The sequence below is a fragment of the Struthio camelus genome, chromosome 8 (assembly GCF_040807025.1).
Source record: "Struthio camelus isolate bStrCam1 chromosome 8, bStrCam1.hap1, whole genome shotgun sequence".
NCBI lineage: Eukaryota > Metazoa > Chordata > Aves > Struthioniformes > Struthionidae > Struthio > Struthio camelus.
In genome coordinates, this window is record NC_090949.1 from 16289962 (window position 1) to 16310586 (window position 20625).

The 20625-nt window shown below is 37.7% G+C and overlaps 2 protein-coding genes across 27 annotated transcripts in view; both read right to left on the reverse strand.

Annotated features, from left to right (window-relative positions):
• Positions 1 to 8227, reverse strand: part of LOC104151247 (uncharacterized transmembrane protein DDB_G0289901-like) — an 83513-nt gene extending 75286 nt beyond the window's left edge. For 16 of the 21 annotated variants that reach the window (XM_068952305.1, XM_068952296.1, XM_068952302.1 and 13 more), the window contains exons 1-3: positions 7983 to 8227; positions 5739 to 5862; positions 1104 to 1185 (exon numbers count right to left, since the gene is read on the reverse strand). In XM_068952305.1, coding sequence (XP_068808406.1) covers positions 1104 to 1149 — 46 coding nt within the window. In that variant the 5' untranslated portion in view covers positions 1150 to 1185; positions 5739 to 5862; positions 7983 to 8227. Of the gene's footprint in view, positions 1 to 1103; positions 1186 to 4138; positions 4265 to 5738; positions 5863 to 5951; positions 6538 to 7544; positions 7566 to 7613; positions 7790 to 7982 lie in introns of those variants that run through there. The other 5 variants (XM_068952307.1, XM_068952306.1, XM_068952290.1 and 2 more) reach the window with 5 other exon arrangements.
• A 1773-nt stretch (positions 8228 to 10000) lies between these two features.
• Positions 10001 to 20625, reverse strand: part of AGL (amylo-alpha-1, 6-glucosidase, 4-alpha-glucanotransferase) — a 38077-nt gene continuing 27452 nt past the window's right edge. For 5 of the 6 annotated variants that reach the window (XM_068952311.1, XM_068952310.1, XM_068952313.1 and 2 more), the window contains 7 exons: positions 20246 to 20381; positions 18193 to 18305; positions 16481 to 16692; positions 15752 to 15849; positions 15138 to 15225; positions 14915 to 15048; positions 10001 to 13126 (listed from right to left, as the gene is read on the reverse strand). In XM_068952311.1, coding sequence (XP_068808412.1) covers positions 13009 to 13126; positions 14915 to 15048; positions 15138 to 15225; positions 15752 to 15849; positions 16481 to 16692; positions 18193 to 18305; positions 20246 to 20381 — 899 coding nt within the window. In that variant the 3' untranslated portion in view covers positions 10001 to 13008. Of the gene's footprint in view, positions 13127 to 14914; positions 15049 to 15137; positions 15226 to 15751; positions 15850 to 16480; positions 16693 to 18192; positions 18306 to 20220; positions 20382 to 20625 lie in introns of all 6 variants that reach the window. The other variant, XR_011142522.1, reaches the window with a different exon arrangement.

The window sequence follows — 20625 nt, forward strand, 5'->3', positions numbered from 1 at the left end:
CTGTACTGATAATTTATGAGAATTCTGATGCATACCAATATCTGACCACGGTTATTTGGGTAACTGAAAATAACAATACTTCATCCTTTTAGAAGCAACAGAAGAAAAAATGTGCTGGATGGCTCTACTACTTCATTTATGCAGATGAAGATTTCTGAATGACTTAGAACTAAAATTCTTGATCTTTTCTCGGATATGAAATACTTCTAACTTTCAGATTAAGGCATGAGCACATCTCAGCATAGCTAAGATTTACTACTGCTGAGAGTCAATAATTTCTTTACATCCTCAACTTGTAAACTACTTCTAATCTAATCAAAGGAACATCACTGTGCAAGCAATCATATGACCACAATACTAATATGCAGTGTTTTAAAACAGGAAGGAAAGACAATTTCTAGCTGTATCTCCATTGAGCTCTCATAAGTCAAATATAGCTCTAACCTATAGACATTTTTTCTGATTTACGGTAATTAATTAATTACGGTAATTAATTAATTCTAGGACTTTCTCCTAGAATTTTGAATGCTCAGAATTATGTATGAGATTACAGAATCTGACTCTACTTAACATTTTTAAAAGATGACAACGCAGATCCTGTCATACAGATGCAACTATTCAAAACAGATTAAAAAAAAACAAAAACAGATTCTACAAGGACAATATTTTTTTCCAATCTACACATGTGCTTACCTACAAGAATGGTGGCCTGTACTGTTTTTATCACCCTATCCTTTGCAGAAACACTGATTTACTGCCAAGCCACACTCCTGTTCCAGGGTCTCCTCTGTGAGTGCCAGGACTTAGATGAGTATCTTGGCATTCAGAGTCTAAAGAGTTTTCACAGGTATTCATTGACTGTTTCCTAAGCCCTTCCTTTCACTCTACCTGGCACTGAGAAATACGGACAGGATGTACATATGGTGCTTCATCACCAGGATTGTACTGAGTTTTCACTTTCAAAGGCAGAAGAAGCAGGGAAAGTTCCACTCCTTCAACCACCCAGATTAACACTATAAAGAATAACCATATAACAATTTTGGTTCAGAAAACTTAACATTTCTTTACAGTGAATGTGAAATCTCTCTACTAAAAAGACTTACTTTCTACAGACCGTTGATTTCCCAGGGCTGGAACAATGTCTTCCATTTTGTTTCAAAATATAAAGTAAACCTGGAATCTTATCTGAAATAAATTAAAAAGAAAAGTGAGAAATCCACCAACAACGATTTAACTCTCTAGCCTAGAAAGTCCTGTAGTGCACTGGGCTGGATAAGATGACACTTGTAGTGCACTGCACTGGATAAGATGACATCCCTTATTTAGTTATACCTAATATACTACTAATAATTGTACCCAATAATACTACTTAATAAATATATTTAATGCACCTCATACTGTATTTCTGTTTTTAGTCACACTGCACAACAACAGATAACAGTAGACTAATAGTTAAACTGTTAAAGGAACATAGGTAACTCAGGTGGGAAGGGACCTCAGGAAATCTCTAGTCCAACCTCCTGCTCAAAGTAGGGCCAGATATCAGGTCAGAGAAGGTTGCTCATGGCTGTGTCTAGTCAGTTCCTGAAAACCTCCAAAAATGGAGACGGTGACCTGTTGTGTGTTCCAGTGCTTGACTGTTACTTTATCTTTACTTTGGGAGTGATTGGCTTCTTTTCTGGGCTAATATAACACAGTAAATAATGAGCTTCTCTCAGAATCATCCACTATTTAGAATACATCTCTTTAGAGAGACTCAGAAAGCAAGCGCTTCCTGTGAGATTGGGAGAAGGAAAGAATAATGAAGAATAATATCACCCGGGACATGAGCTTGACACTACTGTTTTGGACCAATCCTGTAAGTGTGAAAAAAAAATTATGTTGTATTAGAATACTCCCTTGAAGCTGAAACATCAAAGAAGTTTTACCCAACTGCAATTAAATGCTAGCAGAAATGTAGTGTTAATTTATGCTTTTCTCTAAATGTTGTTGAAATATAACATTTTGTTTTGAGGTGAATATTGTATCAATGTCAGGATGTTACTTAATAAAAAGAGAGCAGCTGGCATCAAGCATTTCCTGTAAGTATCTTCATAATGTTAAGATATCTCTGTAACCTTAGTTAGAAGTATTATCATCTTTGAATTTTTAATCCAGACTGATCACAACTTTTAAAATAACATGCATGTTCAACTGTTTATCTACATATACTGAACATGGCATTTAGCTTTCACAGTACAAGCTAGGCTGCCATTTTGCTGTAACATGCTCAACCTGAGGGCATTTTTGTCTCTTTGTAACATGAAAAATGTGAACCCTATAATCCCATTACTTCCAAGTTTCCTGGAAATACTTGAGGCATTGATGGTTAAAATCGTACTGATTTAGGGAAAAATTATTGGGAGAGAAAGGAGACAGAACAAAATTATTTATTTAGTATTTATTTATTTAGTATAGTTATGTTTTCAGGCCCATTTGTACCAACCAATCTTCAACTGCTTGTCTGAGATGAAGTCTGTTAATGCCTACTAACATAGTAATTCCCCTACCTCTTATCCACTCATCCCCAGAACAAAAGCATCTGGCTTCTGTTTATCATAAAAAAAAAAAAAAAAACAAACCTCAGAACAGATCATATACCATGTCCTGCAGTGTTGCAAATGGCTATAGAGCCCGATTTGTCCTGACAGGTTACAGGTAGTATAGCTATCAGACAAAGGACTGGAGGCTAAAGATAAACATTTATACTACTTGAGGCTTCTAAACCTTTCCTTTTTTGACCTCTTCAGTTTCTTCATTCTTAATCGCCTTCCTGCAACACCACCAACTCCTCATTCAGAGAGGATACAGTCCTCCTGCGTGAACTGTGGCTTACACCTATATCTTCCTGGTTTGCAGTGTCAGCTCTGAAACCCTTCCTGTCCTTCTGGCAGAACTTTTGACCTTGTGTCTGGACTGACAAACTAGGCCTTGGAACATCCCCAAATTCTCCACCATAGAGACCAAAACAAAGATAATATAATTGTTACCAGACTAAAGAATCCTTGTTTTCTCAAGTACTTCACTGTCAGGTACTTTGGCTTCCCATGGAGTATTCAAGGTATAGCAAAATGAATGAAGTTTTTGACAGCGACACCTGATTTCCTAGACAAAATAATAACATGGGCATACACACAAATCCTAGTTTGGTGAGAATCAGTTTTTTGAAGGACTGTGGGAACAGAATACACATGGAAATCTGATTCCTTTTGTTGTTTCATTATCCCAGAACCCGGAATACAAGGGAAGGGGCAAAAAGAGACCCAAGCATAGGAGAAAAAGCAGAAATGAGCCAAAGGGAGCATAGCAATGAAGATACAGCTCCAAACAGGGGAAGGACAAGCACATAAACAGAGCCTCTTCACAGGGAAGCATGACTCATAATGAGCCTGCCCAGGAAATGGAAGAAAAGAGTCCCTATTGTATGCAAGCCATTCAGTCTACAGCAGTAACAAGGTATGCATGCTTGATACATCGGAGAAATATGGTTGCCCTTAAGATAATACATTTATCTGAAATAAATAAATAAACCACTTCAAACCAGTAGTATTCCCTTCCATGTACTAGCTATGCAAATACTCTGAACTCAGAGCTTAATTACAAATACCAAACTACTTAACTATGACAAAAAGTGGTCACTCTTGTCCTTCCATCTAATTGTCCCCTAGTGTCCTGCTATCACTCATGATGAAGTCTGAGATTATAAACTTTTGCAAGCAGAGACCAGGTATTACATCTTTGAAGCACAATTAATCCTAATTAGGTATAATCAATAATAATGATAAGTATGTATTAGAAAATAGGAAGATGAGGAAAAGGAAACAGCCAGGATTATAATAATTACTCTGTATTAGGACTGATGGAGAAAACTAGTGTGAAAAGCTGGCCATCCTAGGAAACAGATACCTATTTCTTTGAGCTTTCAATAGAGAAGTGAAATAACCAAGTTAAAGTGTATCAAGCAAGCATCACATTAAACATGTTTTATAACTTAAACATCAACAAGCTCTGGAAGTGAAGCTATGTTTTCTTTCTCCTCGAGGTAAGTGTGAAGGTTTTGCTGCGGTAATCTCTTTGGAATGAGCCAATTATCACCTACTTGGCAAACTGGAAGTGTTGCACTCCTCTGCTAACAAACCTCTCCTCCATTTCGCCAGAGGAGAGGGAGGAGGAGGAGGTGGTGACTCTTTAGTGGAGAAAACAGTCTGGCCGACAGAGTATTCTGCTGGAACAGGGAAGAAGCATAAGGTTGTTAACCTCACAGCAGAAGATTTAAAAGCTCTCCATATGGAATATATAAGAAAAAGTGTAGGTAAGGATCTGAAAGGCCAGTAAACATCAGCCAGGTACAAGATAATTTGGACATGACACTTGTGATTTCCTGCTTTATGTTTCTATGGAGTAGTGAACTCAGGCACTCTCAGAAACATTGCTCAGTGCTAGCTTGCTAACACAACACAGTTTTTTTTGTTTTTTTTTTTCCTGGTAGACTCATGGTTAAACGCTGCACACCCAAATAATTACATGCTACTGCTATTTACTGCTTTCCAGTCAATAAAGAAGTCATGCTACAGCAGATAAACATTGGCATATATCAGCATAATGCTAGCATTTCAGAAGTCAAACTTTACAAATAAAATAATGTTTTATCTCCCAACTGGTAGTGATCCACCACTTTGCAGTGATTCACAGACCACAAACTGAGAATTCCTGTAGTAATTCAGGAAAATGGAGGGGGAAAAAAAAAGAGAATAGGACAGAAATGAAAAACAGGATAGGAGAAGGAAAAATGGAAAATACAAATATGTCTCAAGTCAAAGACCTAATTAAAAGGTTTATAATATCAACTTTTATCATAGAAAAAGCATTAGCATTTCTATCCTGCTGCTTAATCCTCAGCTTACTTGTTCTTCCTTCTTGCCTACAGACAAGTGTGCAAGAAAAAAAAAATCCACTTACAATTCTGGGATATGGGAGTAGACATGCAACAAAACAAATATTCTATCACATTATAAAAAATAAAAATAATAATTCTGCACTCTTCTTAACTGCTTTTTTGAAAGTATAGGGAAAGAAAAGACAAGGTGGTACCGTTGCTATGAAGAAAATAAAGGCTTGACACAAGGTTTGTTTCCTAAAATAACTTTTTTTTTTTTTGCATAACTAGCTTTGCAAAAATACACATATTTCAATTACTGCATTTTTCCTTAAAAGACCAGAATTTGGCCCAGAAAACACCACAATATTAAAGTAGAACGGAGCTGTTGTCTACAGTATAGAAGTTTCAGATTCACTGTATAAGGAATCCTGCTTACTGATGACAGTGAAAACATTTGGTTACATCGTCATTTCAATAGTACAATACTTACAGCAACTGTTTGCAGACCCGGCACGCAATTGCTAAGTCATTTGATAAACGTAGCTTGCAAATGCTACTTTGAGTCCTTAGATGTAGCATTACATTGAGATATAAATCTTAGAGCCGTTTCTTTTCAGGCTACTTAGAACAGTACTTCATTGTCATGTTAATAGTGTGAATTGAATTCCCACAGGCTACTCTGAAAATCCCAAAGTAGAAATTACTTTTGAATTAAAATTTCTGTTCTACCCAGTTTTATTTTACAGAGACAACAAATAAATATATGAATAGGCTAAGAAGCCTGCCCAAAATAGATTTTGGGAGGAGCCCTGGACAGCACCTGGAAGAGCAGGTCAGAGGCATCTGACTGAAGCCTGGAAGCCTTGGGAAGAGCTCCGGTCTGACCACACTACCAGACATACCAACGTGGTCCTCAGAGGCTTGGGAAGAGCCTTGGAGCAGTCCTAGAAAAGGGCAGACAGACATCAGAAGAAAACAAGAACACCTTTTAATAGCTGTCACAGCAGGTCTAATTACAGGCTTTATAAATTACCAAATTATCCAGAAAGTGTAGTGGTCTAACCCATCTCCAGAGATTGGAATAACTTGCTTGAAACTGCGGCCCACTAACAACAAATAAAACTGATGGCTAGCACTTTAAATAGCAGGACAGATGCACTTTGCTTCTTTCAGCTACATGCTTGCTATGGAAGCATTTATGCACACAGAGTCTAAGCACTACACAGTTCTGCTGTGTTCTAAGTCAAGGACTAGGAACAGAGACTTCAGCCATTAAAATACAGACAAGGGAGTGTGGCTGTACAGAAGTACACAGACTTTCACACTTATAAGGAAAACATGGAGAACTGAATTGCCCAGTCATGTCGCAGTCTAACAATGAGCCTTAATGGAAGGTGGCAAACTGGCACCACCTTCTGCTGTAAAGCTGGAAATGTTACCTTTTCAGCTACGATAAGAAGTTACGTTCTCTGTACACAGCACAGCACCCCCAATTTTCTAGAGAAGTTCCCCTCCAGTCAGCCCACAGTGCTAGTCTCGAGGTTACTACACTTTCAAGTCAGACCCTTTCTAAAATTTGTTCACAATGTTTAAATCAACCATCCATAAACATCCACAAAATGTATATAGTAACCTCTCAAAATTCTCCTCCAAGCTCTCCTCAGATGTAATACTACACAAAAATCTAAAAAGTCTGAAGACCTCCAATCACTGCTCTTGCTAAAACAATATTTTCTCCTTATTTTGGTAGTCTCCAGGTGCTAGCCATGCAGCTGGCAGCCTTATCTTTGCATGTGGAACCAAACTTGCACTGTGTATTAATAAGCAGATAGCACACCTACAAGTCTGGGCTGTAAGTAGAGCTCCTAGGGACAATGGCTGTACAAACAGGTAAAAATTAAAAAAAAACCCAGCTACTGAGCACGTAGTCAGTGATCGCTAACCTTTTGCATAGTACTTTGAGATTATTATACAGGGTAAACAATCATCTGCTGCTGAAATATCGTAGATAGCATAGATACACAGCAAAAAGATAAAGGATTTTTGAAGAAAAGGATTTACGAAGGCACAGGCATTACACAATGAGACAAACGCATCAGTGGCAACGGGACCGTGCAACTGCCTACCGAAACTCAAGAGGCTGCAGCAGCAGAGGTGGCTGATAGTGTCACCTCACTAATAACAAAAAGCCCCATGTATCTCTTTCCACGTTGCTCTCATAGCGGTTTTCCTGCTACCAATTGCGAGCAATCTTCTTCTGTTTTGGAATTTGACCAGGTGAAACAGCGATTACGAAAATAAGTAGCAGAGAAGTTACAACTTCTTCAGGGTCGCTGTACACGTGGCTAACGCTTTTAAATCAATGTCTTCTTTTAGTATTTTAAATAGACACTGCTCCCCTTAAAAGAGATCGGTGTGTGTTGACACAGCTGCAGTTTCCTGCAGAACTCAGGACTAAGAGGCTCCAGCTTTAACTTAGTGAGCATCTTTGGTGAAATACCTAAATCCCACAGGCTTTGAGTAACTCTCAGGGTTGAGCTCTCCAACACTACTACTACATTAAAATGACGGCCCTATTAAGTCACAAAGTTTGCATAACAAACCAAGCATTCATCAGCAAGCCCACCTTCCTTCTCCTAACAATTTAAAGGCACATTTGAAAAAAACGTTTCTTGTCAAGCAGGGCAAGTTTCACCTGGTTTCCTCACAGATTTGGAGCTCCTTAGTCTGAAAGCTGCTGCACGCAGACACTGTACAACGTAGCTGTTGTTACTAAACAACTACTTAGGCAGCTTTATGAGACTTCTCCCCAGGGCTTGGTTCCTTGCGGTCAGCAAGTGCGCCCCTCCGGACAGCCGCTGCACCCGCACTGCTGCGGAGGCCTCCGGCCGCCCAGGGTTGGCCTAGCGGGGGACGTCCCCTCACGAAGACAACCCAAACCACCTTCTTCAACCGGACTGAGATACAGCTACGAAACAGCTGCAGTGCATTTCAGCTCAGGTTGAAAGCTACTTGGAGCACTATTTAGGGTGATCCACCTTTTTTTTTTTTTTTTTTAAATCACCTGAGGAGAGCTGCTCCTTCGTGCCCCGCCGCGCCGGCACCCGCGGCTTTCGGCCCGCTCCCGCCGCGGGAACCTCATTTCCCGGACACCCAGCGGGGCTCGAGGCACGTGAGCGGCGCGACCGGACTCCCCGGGAGCAATCCTGCCTCCGAGGGAGGTAAAACCCGCTCCCTTTCCGCCCGCGGCGGGCAGCGGGGCTTCCCCCTCAGGCCCCTCACGCCCTCCCGGCCGCCGCGCAGCGCTGCGCTGTCCCCGCCCCCCTCCCCTCTTTCTCTCCCAGGCGACGGCGGCGCTCGGGGCGCGGCTCAGCGGGAGCCGCCTCGCGCCGCGGGGCCCCGCCCCCGCCGCCGCCGCCGCCGCCACCGTCCCGCTCCTGCCCGCTCCGCGCCGCCGCGGGGCCCCTTCCCGCGCCGCCCCCGGTGGAGGGGCCCGCCCGCAGCCGCGGGAGGCCGCGGGCTCCCCCTCAGCGCGGGCGGCAGGAGCGCCCCGTGGCGCCGTGACAGCCCCGGGCAGCGGCGGCCTCTGCCGCTGGGGAAGGGCGCTGAGGGGACGGGCTACAACGAGACGGCGACCTAGGCTGATCTGCAGTTTTCTGGAAAAAGACGTTTCCCAGACTGGTGTTCTCAAGCCGAAGAGGCTTGATATGAAGCTTTACTTTGAGGAAGCAATGCAGAAAAGTCAAGATACATTCTCTGGAGTACAAAGCAGTAAACTGTAATTAATGGCAGTGTAAGGCTTACCTGTAAAATACCATCTCTTTATATATAAAGAGAGAAGGTTCAAAACCACAACAGTTCTGCTGCTACCTAAACAGCTTCTAGGCCAAATAAGTAAAGGTTACTGAAACCTACTGCAAGGTTTATACACACTATGGTCGCCCAAGCCCTAAGGGCACCTATCAATGGTACTCCAGGCTAAGAGGCCTCAACTTCTTCCCTTCTTGGCTGGCACAGTCCACCATGTATTACTCCTGTTTCTCACCTACCAGCTGTAGACTGTATCGCAGTCACAAATTGCACAAGGGCAACCTTTAAACCAAAACCAAGCCATCAGAAAACAACAAACAAATGGAAAATAATAAGCACACAGTTTAACTGCCTCCCGCAGACAGCTGCCCAAGAAAAAGTAATCCTTGTCCAAGGAACTAGCAGACAAGCTGACTAACTTGGAAATAGTTAGGACCATGATGGGGCAGCAGAAATAGTAGAACACAATACACAAAAGAGAGAGGGACAGTCCTTTCTCCAGCAGGATGGTTGAAAATGCAGCAGCAGGCTCACAACTTTTCTGCCTAAACATTGCCTGTCCCTTTCCTGAGCAAGGAGAAAACAGGATGTTCGGAAAGACTCAAGCCCTTGCCCTTTACCCACAAGTCTTTCCTGAATGGCCAAATGAAGGCACGTACCCAGAGGACAGGGGGAGGGTCGTCTCAAATCTGAGAGAAAGGTAGGCAGTACTAATGCAGTCATAGGTTGCATGCAAGATGTTTCTGTTCTTGTTTTGAGGAAATGAAATACGCATCCTCAGACGTAGTACTCAAGGGTCATATGTGGAGATGGGATTAAAGAAAATAGCACATGATAAATTCATACCTTCCTCATGGAGATGAGAGGAAGTCATGTAGCTCCTTCTCCCCCTCCTTGAAATGGTGTGCAAAAAGTTACTTAACAACTGTGTGGCAGCTGTCAATCAGCAAGTGTTAGGACTGCTGATGACTATGGGGATTTGTTAACACCATGATCTAAAATTAGAACCACAAAATAATTTATGGTCGAGGGGACATCTGGAGATCTTCTGGTCTGAGACAACTGACATTGACACAAACATAAGGAATATATGTCTCACACTTATGTAGCATTTTTAAGAGCCGATTATTGTTGGTAATACTTGTTAATATTTGACCTAAGGAGTTCGTGATCATCTGCTCTCTAGTATGTGCAAAACTGCAAAACCTAAACAAGCATCATCCTTTATGTAACATTTGGCTATTCTTCAAGCTACAATGAAAAAAGCTTAACTCTTGACCGAATAAAAGAATTTTATTTTGTGCAGCTCAGAAATAAATGAAGAATGACATTTTTCTAAAATCAGTAGTTGCTGTGCTAGACAGAGACATGTAAAATTCAAGTATGCAACAGTCCTTCCATTTTACATTACAACATGCAATGCTAGAAAGATACGTTATTTGTATTCTCAAGTTAATAATCTCTGAATAAATAAGTTATTTACTGAATAAAAACAGTGGTAACAGTTAAAATCTATTTCAACTAAAAAAAAAAGTTTTGATTGCATGCAGACCAAGAAACATCAACTGGTACACAGTGGACCAAAATTCTTGTTTAGTTTTTTAGTTTACTTACAAAAATGTTTTACTGATTATAATTTTGTTACTGTAATTTTTTGAGTGTGTAATATTAAATGATAGTAATGAAAATACAGTTCAGGATCAATCAAAATTTCAAAAGGCAGTCAGCTCTTTTTAGGGGATTATGACAGGTACAGAGTTTATCTAGATAAGTATCAGCTCGTAAAGTGTTAAATATAACACTGCTTTCTTCCCTCTTCATTTTTAAATTGTACAGCCTGACTAAAAAGTAGAGAATAGGTTTGTGATTAAGAAAAAAAAGTTGTAACCTCAAATCTTATTTTCGTTGCTAGTCAACCAAGCATTTTTCTGTCACTAAAACTGTGCAACTAATCAGTGCAGAAGCAATATTATAAATGTGCATATGTTTAAAAATTTCATAACATGTATCTGTGTAAACACACAATTTCTCTTTTAAAATGTTATTAAGTTAGAAAAATAAACTAGCAGTGGCAAACATGCACTCTGCATCAACTGAGCAGTTTCCAAAGCTTTCAAAAGTTATCCATGATAAAGTGGGGAGGTTTCATGAATAATTTGTCCCAGATATTCTTTGACAATGGAAGAGTGTTATTGTCAGTGTATATAAATTGGCATTTTGTGTAAATCTTTTTGAATAGTCATAGTTCTTTAGCTCCACTTTTAATTTGAAAATATTTTCATCAAACAAATAAGAACAATTTCTTCTACTATATTCTTCCCAATTTCTAAAGCACATTAACAATGAAACGTACCTTGAAATAGTGAACTAGAAGTAACTGTCAAGGAAAACAGTCAATGACTAGTGATAGTGAGACATAAACCTCAATATCATTATGAAGAATTTGGGAAAGTTCAGTTTATTTTTAATGCAAAAAAAAAAAAAAAATTTTTTTTTTTTTAAATAGTCTGCTGCTGACAGTTCGGTAAAGTTTCTGATCAAATGACATCTCTCATGCACTCTGCCAAGTAAGAAAGCAAGTTTCCCAAGCCATCTACTATAGCAGCTCAAAACGTGAGGTGAAATACGTACTAACCTTAGTTTTAACTTACAAGTGTTGAACACTTTAGCAACAGAGTTCAAACATTTCATAATAAACCTAACCTTTCAAATAGCGTGGCCACTTCTTACAGTTCTTCTGTCTTCAGTCTATTAACTCGCTCTTAAATATATTCCTAACACATTTCCCTGAATAAGATAGCACACTTGCACTGCACTTTAAAACAGGGTAAAGAAATTTTAAAATATTGATGTAATAAAAATATACATAAGCTGTAATTATAACAGTCTAATAACATGTATGCCAGGTTTTTATTTTCAGCGTATGTTGTTTAGCGTTAAGAAACGCACTGTCAGTTCTGCTTTTTCTCCCCTGATGCTGAAAATGTTATTTTTTCAGCCTTGCTTTCTTCCTGTTTATTGCTCTAAGATGGAAGATTCATGTGGATAAAGAGTTGGAAATTACAAATGCACTCCCACCAACTACCTCTCAGGGAACACTGAACTGAAGTCGGATAAGGGCATATATAGGTATCTAAACATTAAAGACCACATATATTTTACCTGAATGCCATTCCCAAAGAACTACACATAGATTTAGCATCTAAGTTCAGAAGGCCTAGAAACCTCATCTTCTCTTCTCTGTGGAGGTAAGTGAATTCCGTTTCCCACTGAAGTTAAGAGAATTATTTCCACCTGCTTCAACAGAGCCAGGATTTTACTACAGATAAAAGGGCTGAGGTGACCATGTATCTTTGGTAAATTAACTTAGTTAAGCCAAGAACATTGGCTTCTGGACCTTTGACCTCCTGTAATATATAGACTGTGCACTGTATGTACATTTGCATGTTTCTTCTGATTTCCTCATGGTAAAACACAGACTTAAATGAAGAAATAAATTGACTGCATGGTCCACAACATTTAAATAAATTCATAAATGGATTAGCATGGGATATTACCTTATCATTGCTCAAGAGCTGTAACTCTCAAAGTAATTTAAAGTTCTTGAAAATTTTATATATAACTTTGTAATGTTACGTTATTACTGTATTCTATAGCTTTATTATTGTGGTTACTTAATCCAGTGTTTGACTGAACACATACAAAAAAGAAAACCCCAATACAGTTCAACAACAAACATATTCCGCCTTCATCAGTCTATGGTGCTGTAGCACAAAGCATACTGAAATCACAGAGCTACAGGTTAGTTTGCTCACCTTTAAACATGCATGTGCAAAACATCCCTTTACTTTTGAAGGGGCAGAAGAAAAAGAACATCATCAATGTTAGCCTGAAAGAGTTGGTTTTTATATTGTTAGTCTAGGAAACAACCATCCCGCTTTGTGACATGTAAGATTTTAATTTGGAAACTCTAAAAATCAAAGCTACTTAAAATAAGCTTGTGCATATTCCTAAAATTACTCTTTTCTAAAATTTCCTGCATGAAGTATGTGCCTCTGCTTATTTTATTGTCGTGGCCAGATTTTCAAAAAAACAACACCAAAAAAGTGCACAGGTATAGTGCATAGGAGCTGCTGGCATTCAGCACCTTTAGAACTTAGGACACAGCTTAAGTGATTGTGCAGAACAGGACACTTCCATTGCAGGATGAGCCAAGTGTTCATTTATGCCCTATAATGAGAAGGCTGCCTCAGTTTCACCAAAGCAATCAAAAGTAACTTTTACAAGTCATAAAGCACTTCAAGGATAGTGGCAATTGACCAGGCCTGACTTTCACAGCTAAAAGGACAATACTGGCCATTTTCATTGGTCAGTTCTGGAAGCCCCTTCCAGGATGATCTGATTGAAGAAAAACAAAATATTGTTGTTAGATTACACACTGAAATTAAGAGATCATTTCATTATAAAACCTTTCAGACAATTATTTCAGTAGGAAGTTGAACACTGCAACTAAAAAGCCTTTTTCCCTGCAGACACAGTATGGTATGCAATAACTGAGTTCTGATTCCAATTTTTTCACCAGCTGGGAACTGCAGTTATTTGCATGGATATCTCTCCTTTGAGGTGGACTCTTCAGTACTATTAACTTTATTTAGCACAAAGTTTGTGCTATACCCTTTTTGCAACTGGAATGTTGTTCCTGTTTCCCACTCGGATAGTTTTGCAACTGGGAGAATCTGATTTTGAGATAACTGGTATTTCAACTATGCTTGAAACTTGGCAATAGTGCTAAAAAGTTAGTTAGGTTGGAAGATGCTAGGATTGTATAAATCTTTTTATGAAAAAATGAAAAAAAGACAGAGCAGAAGTATACTACTTAAGCAGTAAGACAGAAAAACCCAAGAATGTTAACAAAGTTATTTGGTAGTACTAAGTCATGGATGGATATTTTACAGTATTTACTGTATGTAGCCAGCTCGGAAATACCCTTGCGTACCATTGTATTAAGAAATTATAGCTGAGTATTCAATTAAAACATTGTAAAAAGATAACCAACAATCACTTGCTATAGGCACACACGATTCTTGTCATGACTGCTGCTTTTAAGTCATGATGCCTTATGATTATACATTCAAATTGTTTAACGATAAATACAATATCCGTTTGTAAATATATTTCAAGGAAGTTTAAAAAAAAATCTGAGAATGCAGAAGAAATGCTGAGTGTTTTTACTGAATGTAAAATATAGTTCAGGAAAACAAGGTAAAAGATAGATCGATAACAAAGAAATCAGGTCTATTTGGTTTCACCACTACTATTTCTTTCTTTTATATAATTAGCTTATTTTTTTGGATGAGTTGCTGGGTAAGATGAAGAGTTGTTGGAAAAAAATCTTTTTTCCTCCACCTGTGCTTAGACAAACCCTTCTGTCACGGCCAGTCCTACCAAAATCAACTCGGTTTCTCACATAGGTACAAATAAATGCATGCATGAACTTCAAAAATGAAGTACTGGGTTTGGTGTTTGCAGAACAGAGTATATGGAAGAGGTGTCAAAGGGATTATCTTTGTTTTGTTGTGGAAACCCTTGAGAATGAAAAATATAATGGAGAGAAAATAGAGAGAAAAAAAATGTATTTTAAACAGGAGAAATCAAAATGCAAAGGAACATTTAAGAAGGACCAAAATTGCTACAGCAAGTTATTTTGTCTTCCTACAGTAATACGACTATTAGGATTTGAAACAGTCATACTAATTTGCTGATTTGTAACACATGAAATCCTAACAATATTTTGCATAAACTTATCTAGCACAGTTTTAACCTGTAACTACTAGCCCTTTCCTTACTTTGCTTTACAAGCTGTTTTAAAAGTCAAAATGTTTCAAAGATACACGTAACCCTTTTTCCTGAAAGCCATTTTTTGGTAAGAAATTAGACTCCTAATTTTTATATATATTTTACTTCCCCTAGTCTTCACAAGGGTAAGTATTACTAATTCAAAATCTAAAAAGGACTAGATGTTAGCAGTACTCAAATGCTTGAGATCTGCGATAGCCCATACAGTGGTGAACTCTGTGTAAAAAACATGCTATTTATAGTACAGATCTGTACTTTTAACATGCAGTTGTATACTGGATACCACTAACTTGAATGAATATTTTGAATGCCTGTTAGTTGGTTTCCTACCTTTCAAGATGAACATAGTGGTGAGAAAGAACATTTTTAATCAAAAGCACAGTTTTTGCATAAATCTCTGGACCAATCAACTTTGAGAAGTACAGTTTGGCACGAAGAAAGTATCCAATAGGCCACAGCCATTCCTAAGCAAAGAATGATAAGAGATGATTATTACAGCTGTTGGGTTGAAAAAGTGACCTTTTTTTCTGAGGCAGAAGAAATAGACTCTTACAGGTCCTTGGTGATAATTAAAACCTTTGGCGACATTATAGTTGTCATTGTCAAGAGCATTATCATATACTCCACAGTAAACCATATCACTGCAAGAAAGAAAAACAAATATGCAAAGCATTAAGACAAATAACAGAAATGTCTGAAAGTAGAAATGACTCAGAAATTTGTCATAATTATGGTATTTACATTTTATGATGGTTACGTTATGCAAGTCAATCAGGTTCTTCACTTTACATGACAACAGAATTCCAAATACTATAATAATAATAATAAGCAACTAGTGGAAAAATGGTTAACATCATGGAATGACTTGCATTCATAATTTGATCTTCTTCCTCTTCTTCCTGTAATGATGCACACTATTTTGTAATACCAAGTTTGACATGCTTGCTATGTGACATCCAAGAACACCTAGTGATGTCTATATAAGTAAAATCAGCTGAATGGACTTTTAGAAGAGCAAAATATTTTTTCCTGAAGTATTTATTACAGTCTTATTTCATAGGTATGTATAAGAATTTTAACAAAAGAAGCAGACTGCCACCACCCATCAAATAATTTCTGTTGTCTGCTTTTGTAATCAACACTTGTTCTTATATCTACTATACTTACTCTGGGTCTAAAGTTTTCATGCCTAATGGACCAAGTAGTTTTTCCTCTGCTATATGCAGAGCTTTCCAAGCTTTCTCAGGTGTGAACAGCTCAGGGGCCTAATAAAAAAAGTGAGATTTAATCAGTAAATTCTGTGCATGTGCCAACAGAAGACTGCTTATATGAATGTTAAAAAAGAAAGTATTGCATTACTGAGTAAAAATACAGTCATATATTTTCTATTGCTCTTCTAGAGCATATGAGCCAGAGTAGGCAAGATGACAGAAGATGGTCACTGTTTGGATTTTTATTTTTTAATTAAATATACTTAGCAAAGATGATGACTCAATCTCTTTAAGAAGTCTCATAAAAGGAAAATTAAAAAATAAAAAACCAAAAACCCCTATACACACACCCAAAACACCCCAAGCTTTTTTTTTTTTTTTTTTTTTTTTTAGATAATTTGAGGGAAAAAAAAAGCCCCCCGAACCTAACCTTAGAACACATTAAAACACTACACACTTATCCTAGTGAAACGGACTGCAGTCGCATATCAGCAAGTCCAATCAGGGGCTGTTTCTTTTAGAAGATGTTCTAAGATGGAGGGATCAATACTGAAAATACGGAAGAGAAAAAAGGAAGCTTCCAAAAATTATTCTAAGCAATGAGTCTTCTGTGATATAATGCCATGCAAATCCAAGTTTAAATGAATAACAAAGAAAATGAAGTGCATTTTTTCCCCTCACTTACCACAACCATTGCTACTGTAAAATTTGGCCTGAGTTGGTAATCGCACCATGGACTTGAAGCTCCATAACTGTCTTTGTAAATTCCCCGTTTGTGAACGAGATTTGGATGTTTTTCGTTAGGATCTGCTGGGTTCTCAGAGACAAAGAACAACCTTTCAAAGTGTCCCTGAATTTTTCTGTTCCACTCATCATACGTGATTGTCTCCTCCTTTCCTGCAATATATTACATACAGGTTTTATGTTGTGAAACAGCCACAGTGGTAGCAACAGAGGTATTCTTATACCCAATGTTACTGTTTTGCCTAATTTTAATTGTACTTAAGTGATTCCTCACACAATGAGGGCCACAGTAGCATAGCAAAAAGTTATTATTTACAAGTTGATAGACAAGCAGGTAGACAGCAAAATACTTTTATATAAAGAACCAAAATGGTTAAGTATGTGAAATTAAATTAAAAAAGGATGATTATCATACTATCACTAGGGTTTACCAAAATTAGCAATGCCATTAGTGAAGGAGAACTGTAACGTTTATTTTAGAAGACTTTGAATTTGCCTAAATCTCTTCAGAAGGTTTTAATTTGCAAATCTGTGCTAGTGATATCCTCCTGGATAAGCTACACATACATCTTAGATAAACAATGACTTTATGAAAGAACCATTAGTTTTAAGAAGGTAAGAGTATTACTTGCTTTTCACAACAAGGAAACCACAATTGAAATACAGCAAAAAAGGACAATTACTACCAACATTTAAATGTGGTAGACAAAAAAAAAAAAAACTTTAAGAATATTATTAAGAGACAAGGCATAGATTGTGAATAGAAATTAAGGTTAATTTTAAAATAGATTCATCAGTATATGAACAAAATTTAAACTCATCGCAATTACATGATGCTAACCGCAGTAGGGGGTGTACACACATCCAAATAAAGTCTAAAAAAAGTTGTTTATGATTCTGGAACAACAAACTGAAGCAAAGTAATATAATATTATTTCTACATCTACAGATTATAGTATTGCTGGGTTCTGAATTGTCTTACTGCAGCCATAGATTTTAAGAAATCCTGAAGTGACAAATAATTTCATGATCTAAAGACTTGTACTCTCTCGGACAGATAGGAAGAAGCCTTTCATTTGCATTTTCTAAAACTGAATAAAAACAACCATTAAGTCGTTTCCCAATATTACCTTTACTAAGCAGTAAAATGGCTTCACACAGCATGTAGATTCACTCCTGAACTGTAAGCTCAAAGTAACTTCATAATTACAATGGTGTCCCTCTGAAATGTAAGGGGTATCTGAAGAGATTTAGGTAAATATCCCCTGCCCCTTCCAAGTATCTGCTGTGTTGTAAATATTGACAAAAAAGTGTCTTGTATCATTTTGCTTAGCATTCTTACAATGAATTATGCATATCATGATGCATAACAATCCTATCATTGACATCCATTTGAGAAATGGTATTTAGGCTCCCAAATTCCTTTGTGAACACACAACTCGGTATGGAATAAAGCATCTGAAATAGTCACAAGACAGTACTGGCTCTGAATAATTTCTTTTTATATTGCAAAATTTTTTGATCATACAACAACCCCAAGTTTTTCTCCTCTTCCCCTAAACCTTTTTGAGTGCTTTGATAATCATCTCTGATATTATATGGCCAGTATTTCACTGTTTCAGTTATTTTCATACTCTGATTATACATGTTTACCATGTCTTTTTATGGTGACTCCATGGTATGGAAACACATTTTTCTTAGATAAATCCTGCAACCAGCGAACAGTTGACTTGCACAGACCAACAATTTCCACAGCAGAGCCATCTCTAGAATAATAATCATAAAAAAGGCCCAATAATTATTTTAGCAAGGCTATTAAAATTGGAGATTTTTTTTTCAGATACCAGTATGTTTAGAAACTGTATTTTTCCCATTGGTTATTGCAGCCCGCACCATACCTGATTAAAAAAAGCTAATAGTTTGTCTGAAAGTTTTGTATCAAGTCTATTAAGTATTCAGCACATGCATTCCCAATGTCTTCTCCAGGCACCTTCCACTGCATGAGAACATTACTTCCATCATTCAAAATGTTTAAAAAGTCACATTTCCTTGATTATAACAAAACTTTGCCAAGAATATAAAACCTAAACTGAGCAATGAGGTTATTATATGAGGTTTCATATAATAAGAGTAAAATAAGTAAGAGTCACCAGTCATCCATATCATCCACAGCATCATTATCCACTTTCAATATTCTCCTACTAGCTTTGAATACATATTCAATGAAGGAAGCAAAAGGGGGAAAAAAAAGTGGAATCAGGAAGATAAACAAGCTATCTAATATGATAATCCAAACAGAAAAAAATAATACAAATGCAATCCCTTTTACTATAGCCACAATCTACAGATGATCTAAACGCTGAAAACTGGTCTGTGAAAACGAGCAGAACAAATCCTTGTAGGAAAAATATTATGGAGTATTCAAGTAAATAAAACGAAGGCAAATCCCAGGTGATCTGGAAGGCTGAAAAGACATCGAAGTTGACTTGTCAAAAACTTTATTAATGAACACCACATAAAGGGAAGCATTGGAGAAACACTGATAGTTGGTAAAACTGCCTTAAGAGCTGTTTTTTTGATTATGACACTGTCACTGTGAAGAACTGTTCGCTTCAAGAAAAGTGGCACTTTATCTCCTTTATGGAAAAGGACAATGGTACTTTACTGCCTGCAGTCTAAGCTGAAAGTTTACAATTACACAAGCAAAATCAGAGATTGGGACTATCAGCACAGGAAATACATGCCTTTGTTCTGTCATATTCACTGGCCTGCTTTGAATCAGTCTGGGTGGACTTGTACTGGTTCCAGAAGCATATTATGCTGCCTCACTATTTCTCCTCACATTATACAGATTTTTCCTCAATGTAAGTTGAAAAATCAAGGACTCAATTTATTAAAGAATACCTGAAATCAATGCAGCAGAAACTACTAGGTGCAGGAGTTGGTTTTTGGATACTTACTCACATAAGTACCTTTCACAGAAATTTCATATTGTATCCTATTGAATTTTACTGCATGTTAAAGTATACTTATTTTTCTCCAGTATCACTGAAGCTTAGCCGCTTTAGGGCAAGTCCTGTGACCTCTCCTGGTTCCCAATTAAAATGTCTGACAGCCCAACTTGGGATGCATTTTCTTTTTGGTTCTCTCAGCTGGCAATTGATTTGAAACTGCTGCTGTACTAAGCTCAAGCCAGAATACGTGCAGCAGTTTGCTGGCATGTAGTAAAGAGCTTATTTTAAAAACGCTTAATCTTGACTTTAACCTTAAAGAGATGTTATAGATACTTCTGAATTCTAAATAGGAAATATTTGAACTATACAACGATTATCCATAGATATCTGCTAATAACAACTTATTCATAGTCAGTCTAAATAACAAATTTCCCAGTAATCCAGTACCGCAAGTAAACAATATTTCTAAGTTATGTTTCACTACTTGAATTCAAAAGTTGACTCTTCATACAGAGCTAAGTCCATGTCAACAGCTGAGGTTTTCTTCAACATATTTTTTCTTCAGATGAGCAAAACCCAGAAAGTTGAAATGAACCTTTTAGTAGTCAAATGGATTGCAGAATTATTTAGAATGTCCGAGAGAACATCTCTCAGATGTGTTAATGGAAGGCATAATAATTCTTCAGAAGAATTTCAGTTAAAAAAAAAAAAAAAAACAAAAAACTACCTCCACAAAAGCTTGAATTTTGTACCTTGCAGTAGCAGGTATTCCTCTGTTACGAGCTCTGTCACTCTCTCCCATTTTATCCATCCAGGTGCCACAATTGAACCGGTTTCCTCCAAAGACAAACCCAGTTTCAGTGTCAACACCTGCAGTTACATTAAAACCTGCCAAGCAAGAACATCACATGTGAAGCCCACATGTTAAATGAAGCAAAACAAACAAACCCCCCCCCGAGACTCCCACACAAACCAACCCAAATCTCCTAACTAAAGGAAAATCTCCCCCCACAAGAGATCTGAGGTGGGTTTCTAAAGGCAGCTGTACTTTTTGAGCAAGTTTTAATGTAAAGATGACTTGTTCCACAGAATACGAACAATTGCTGAAACCAAACAATGAATACATTAAGTG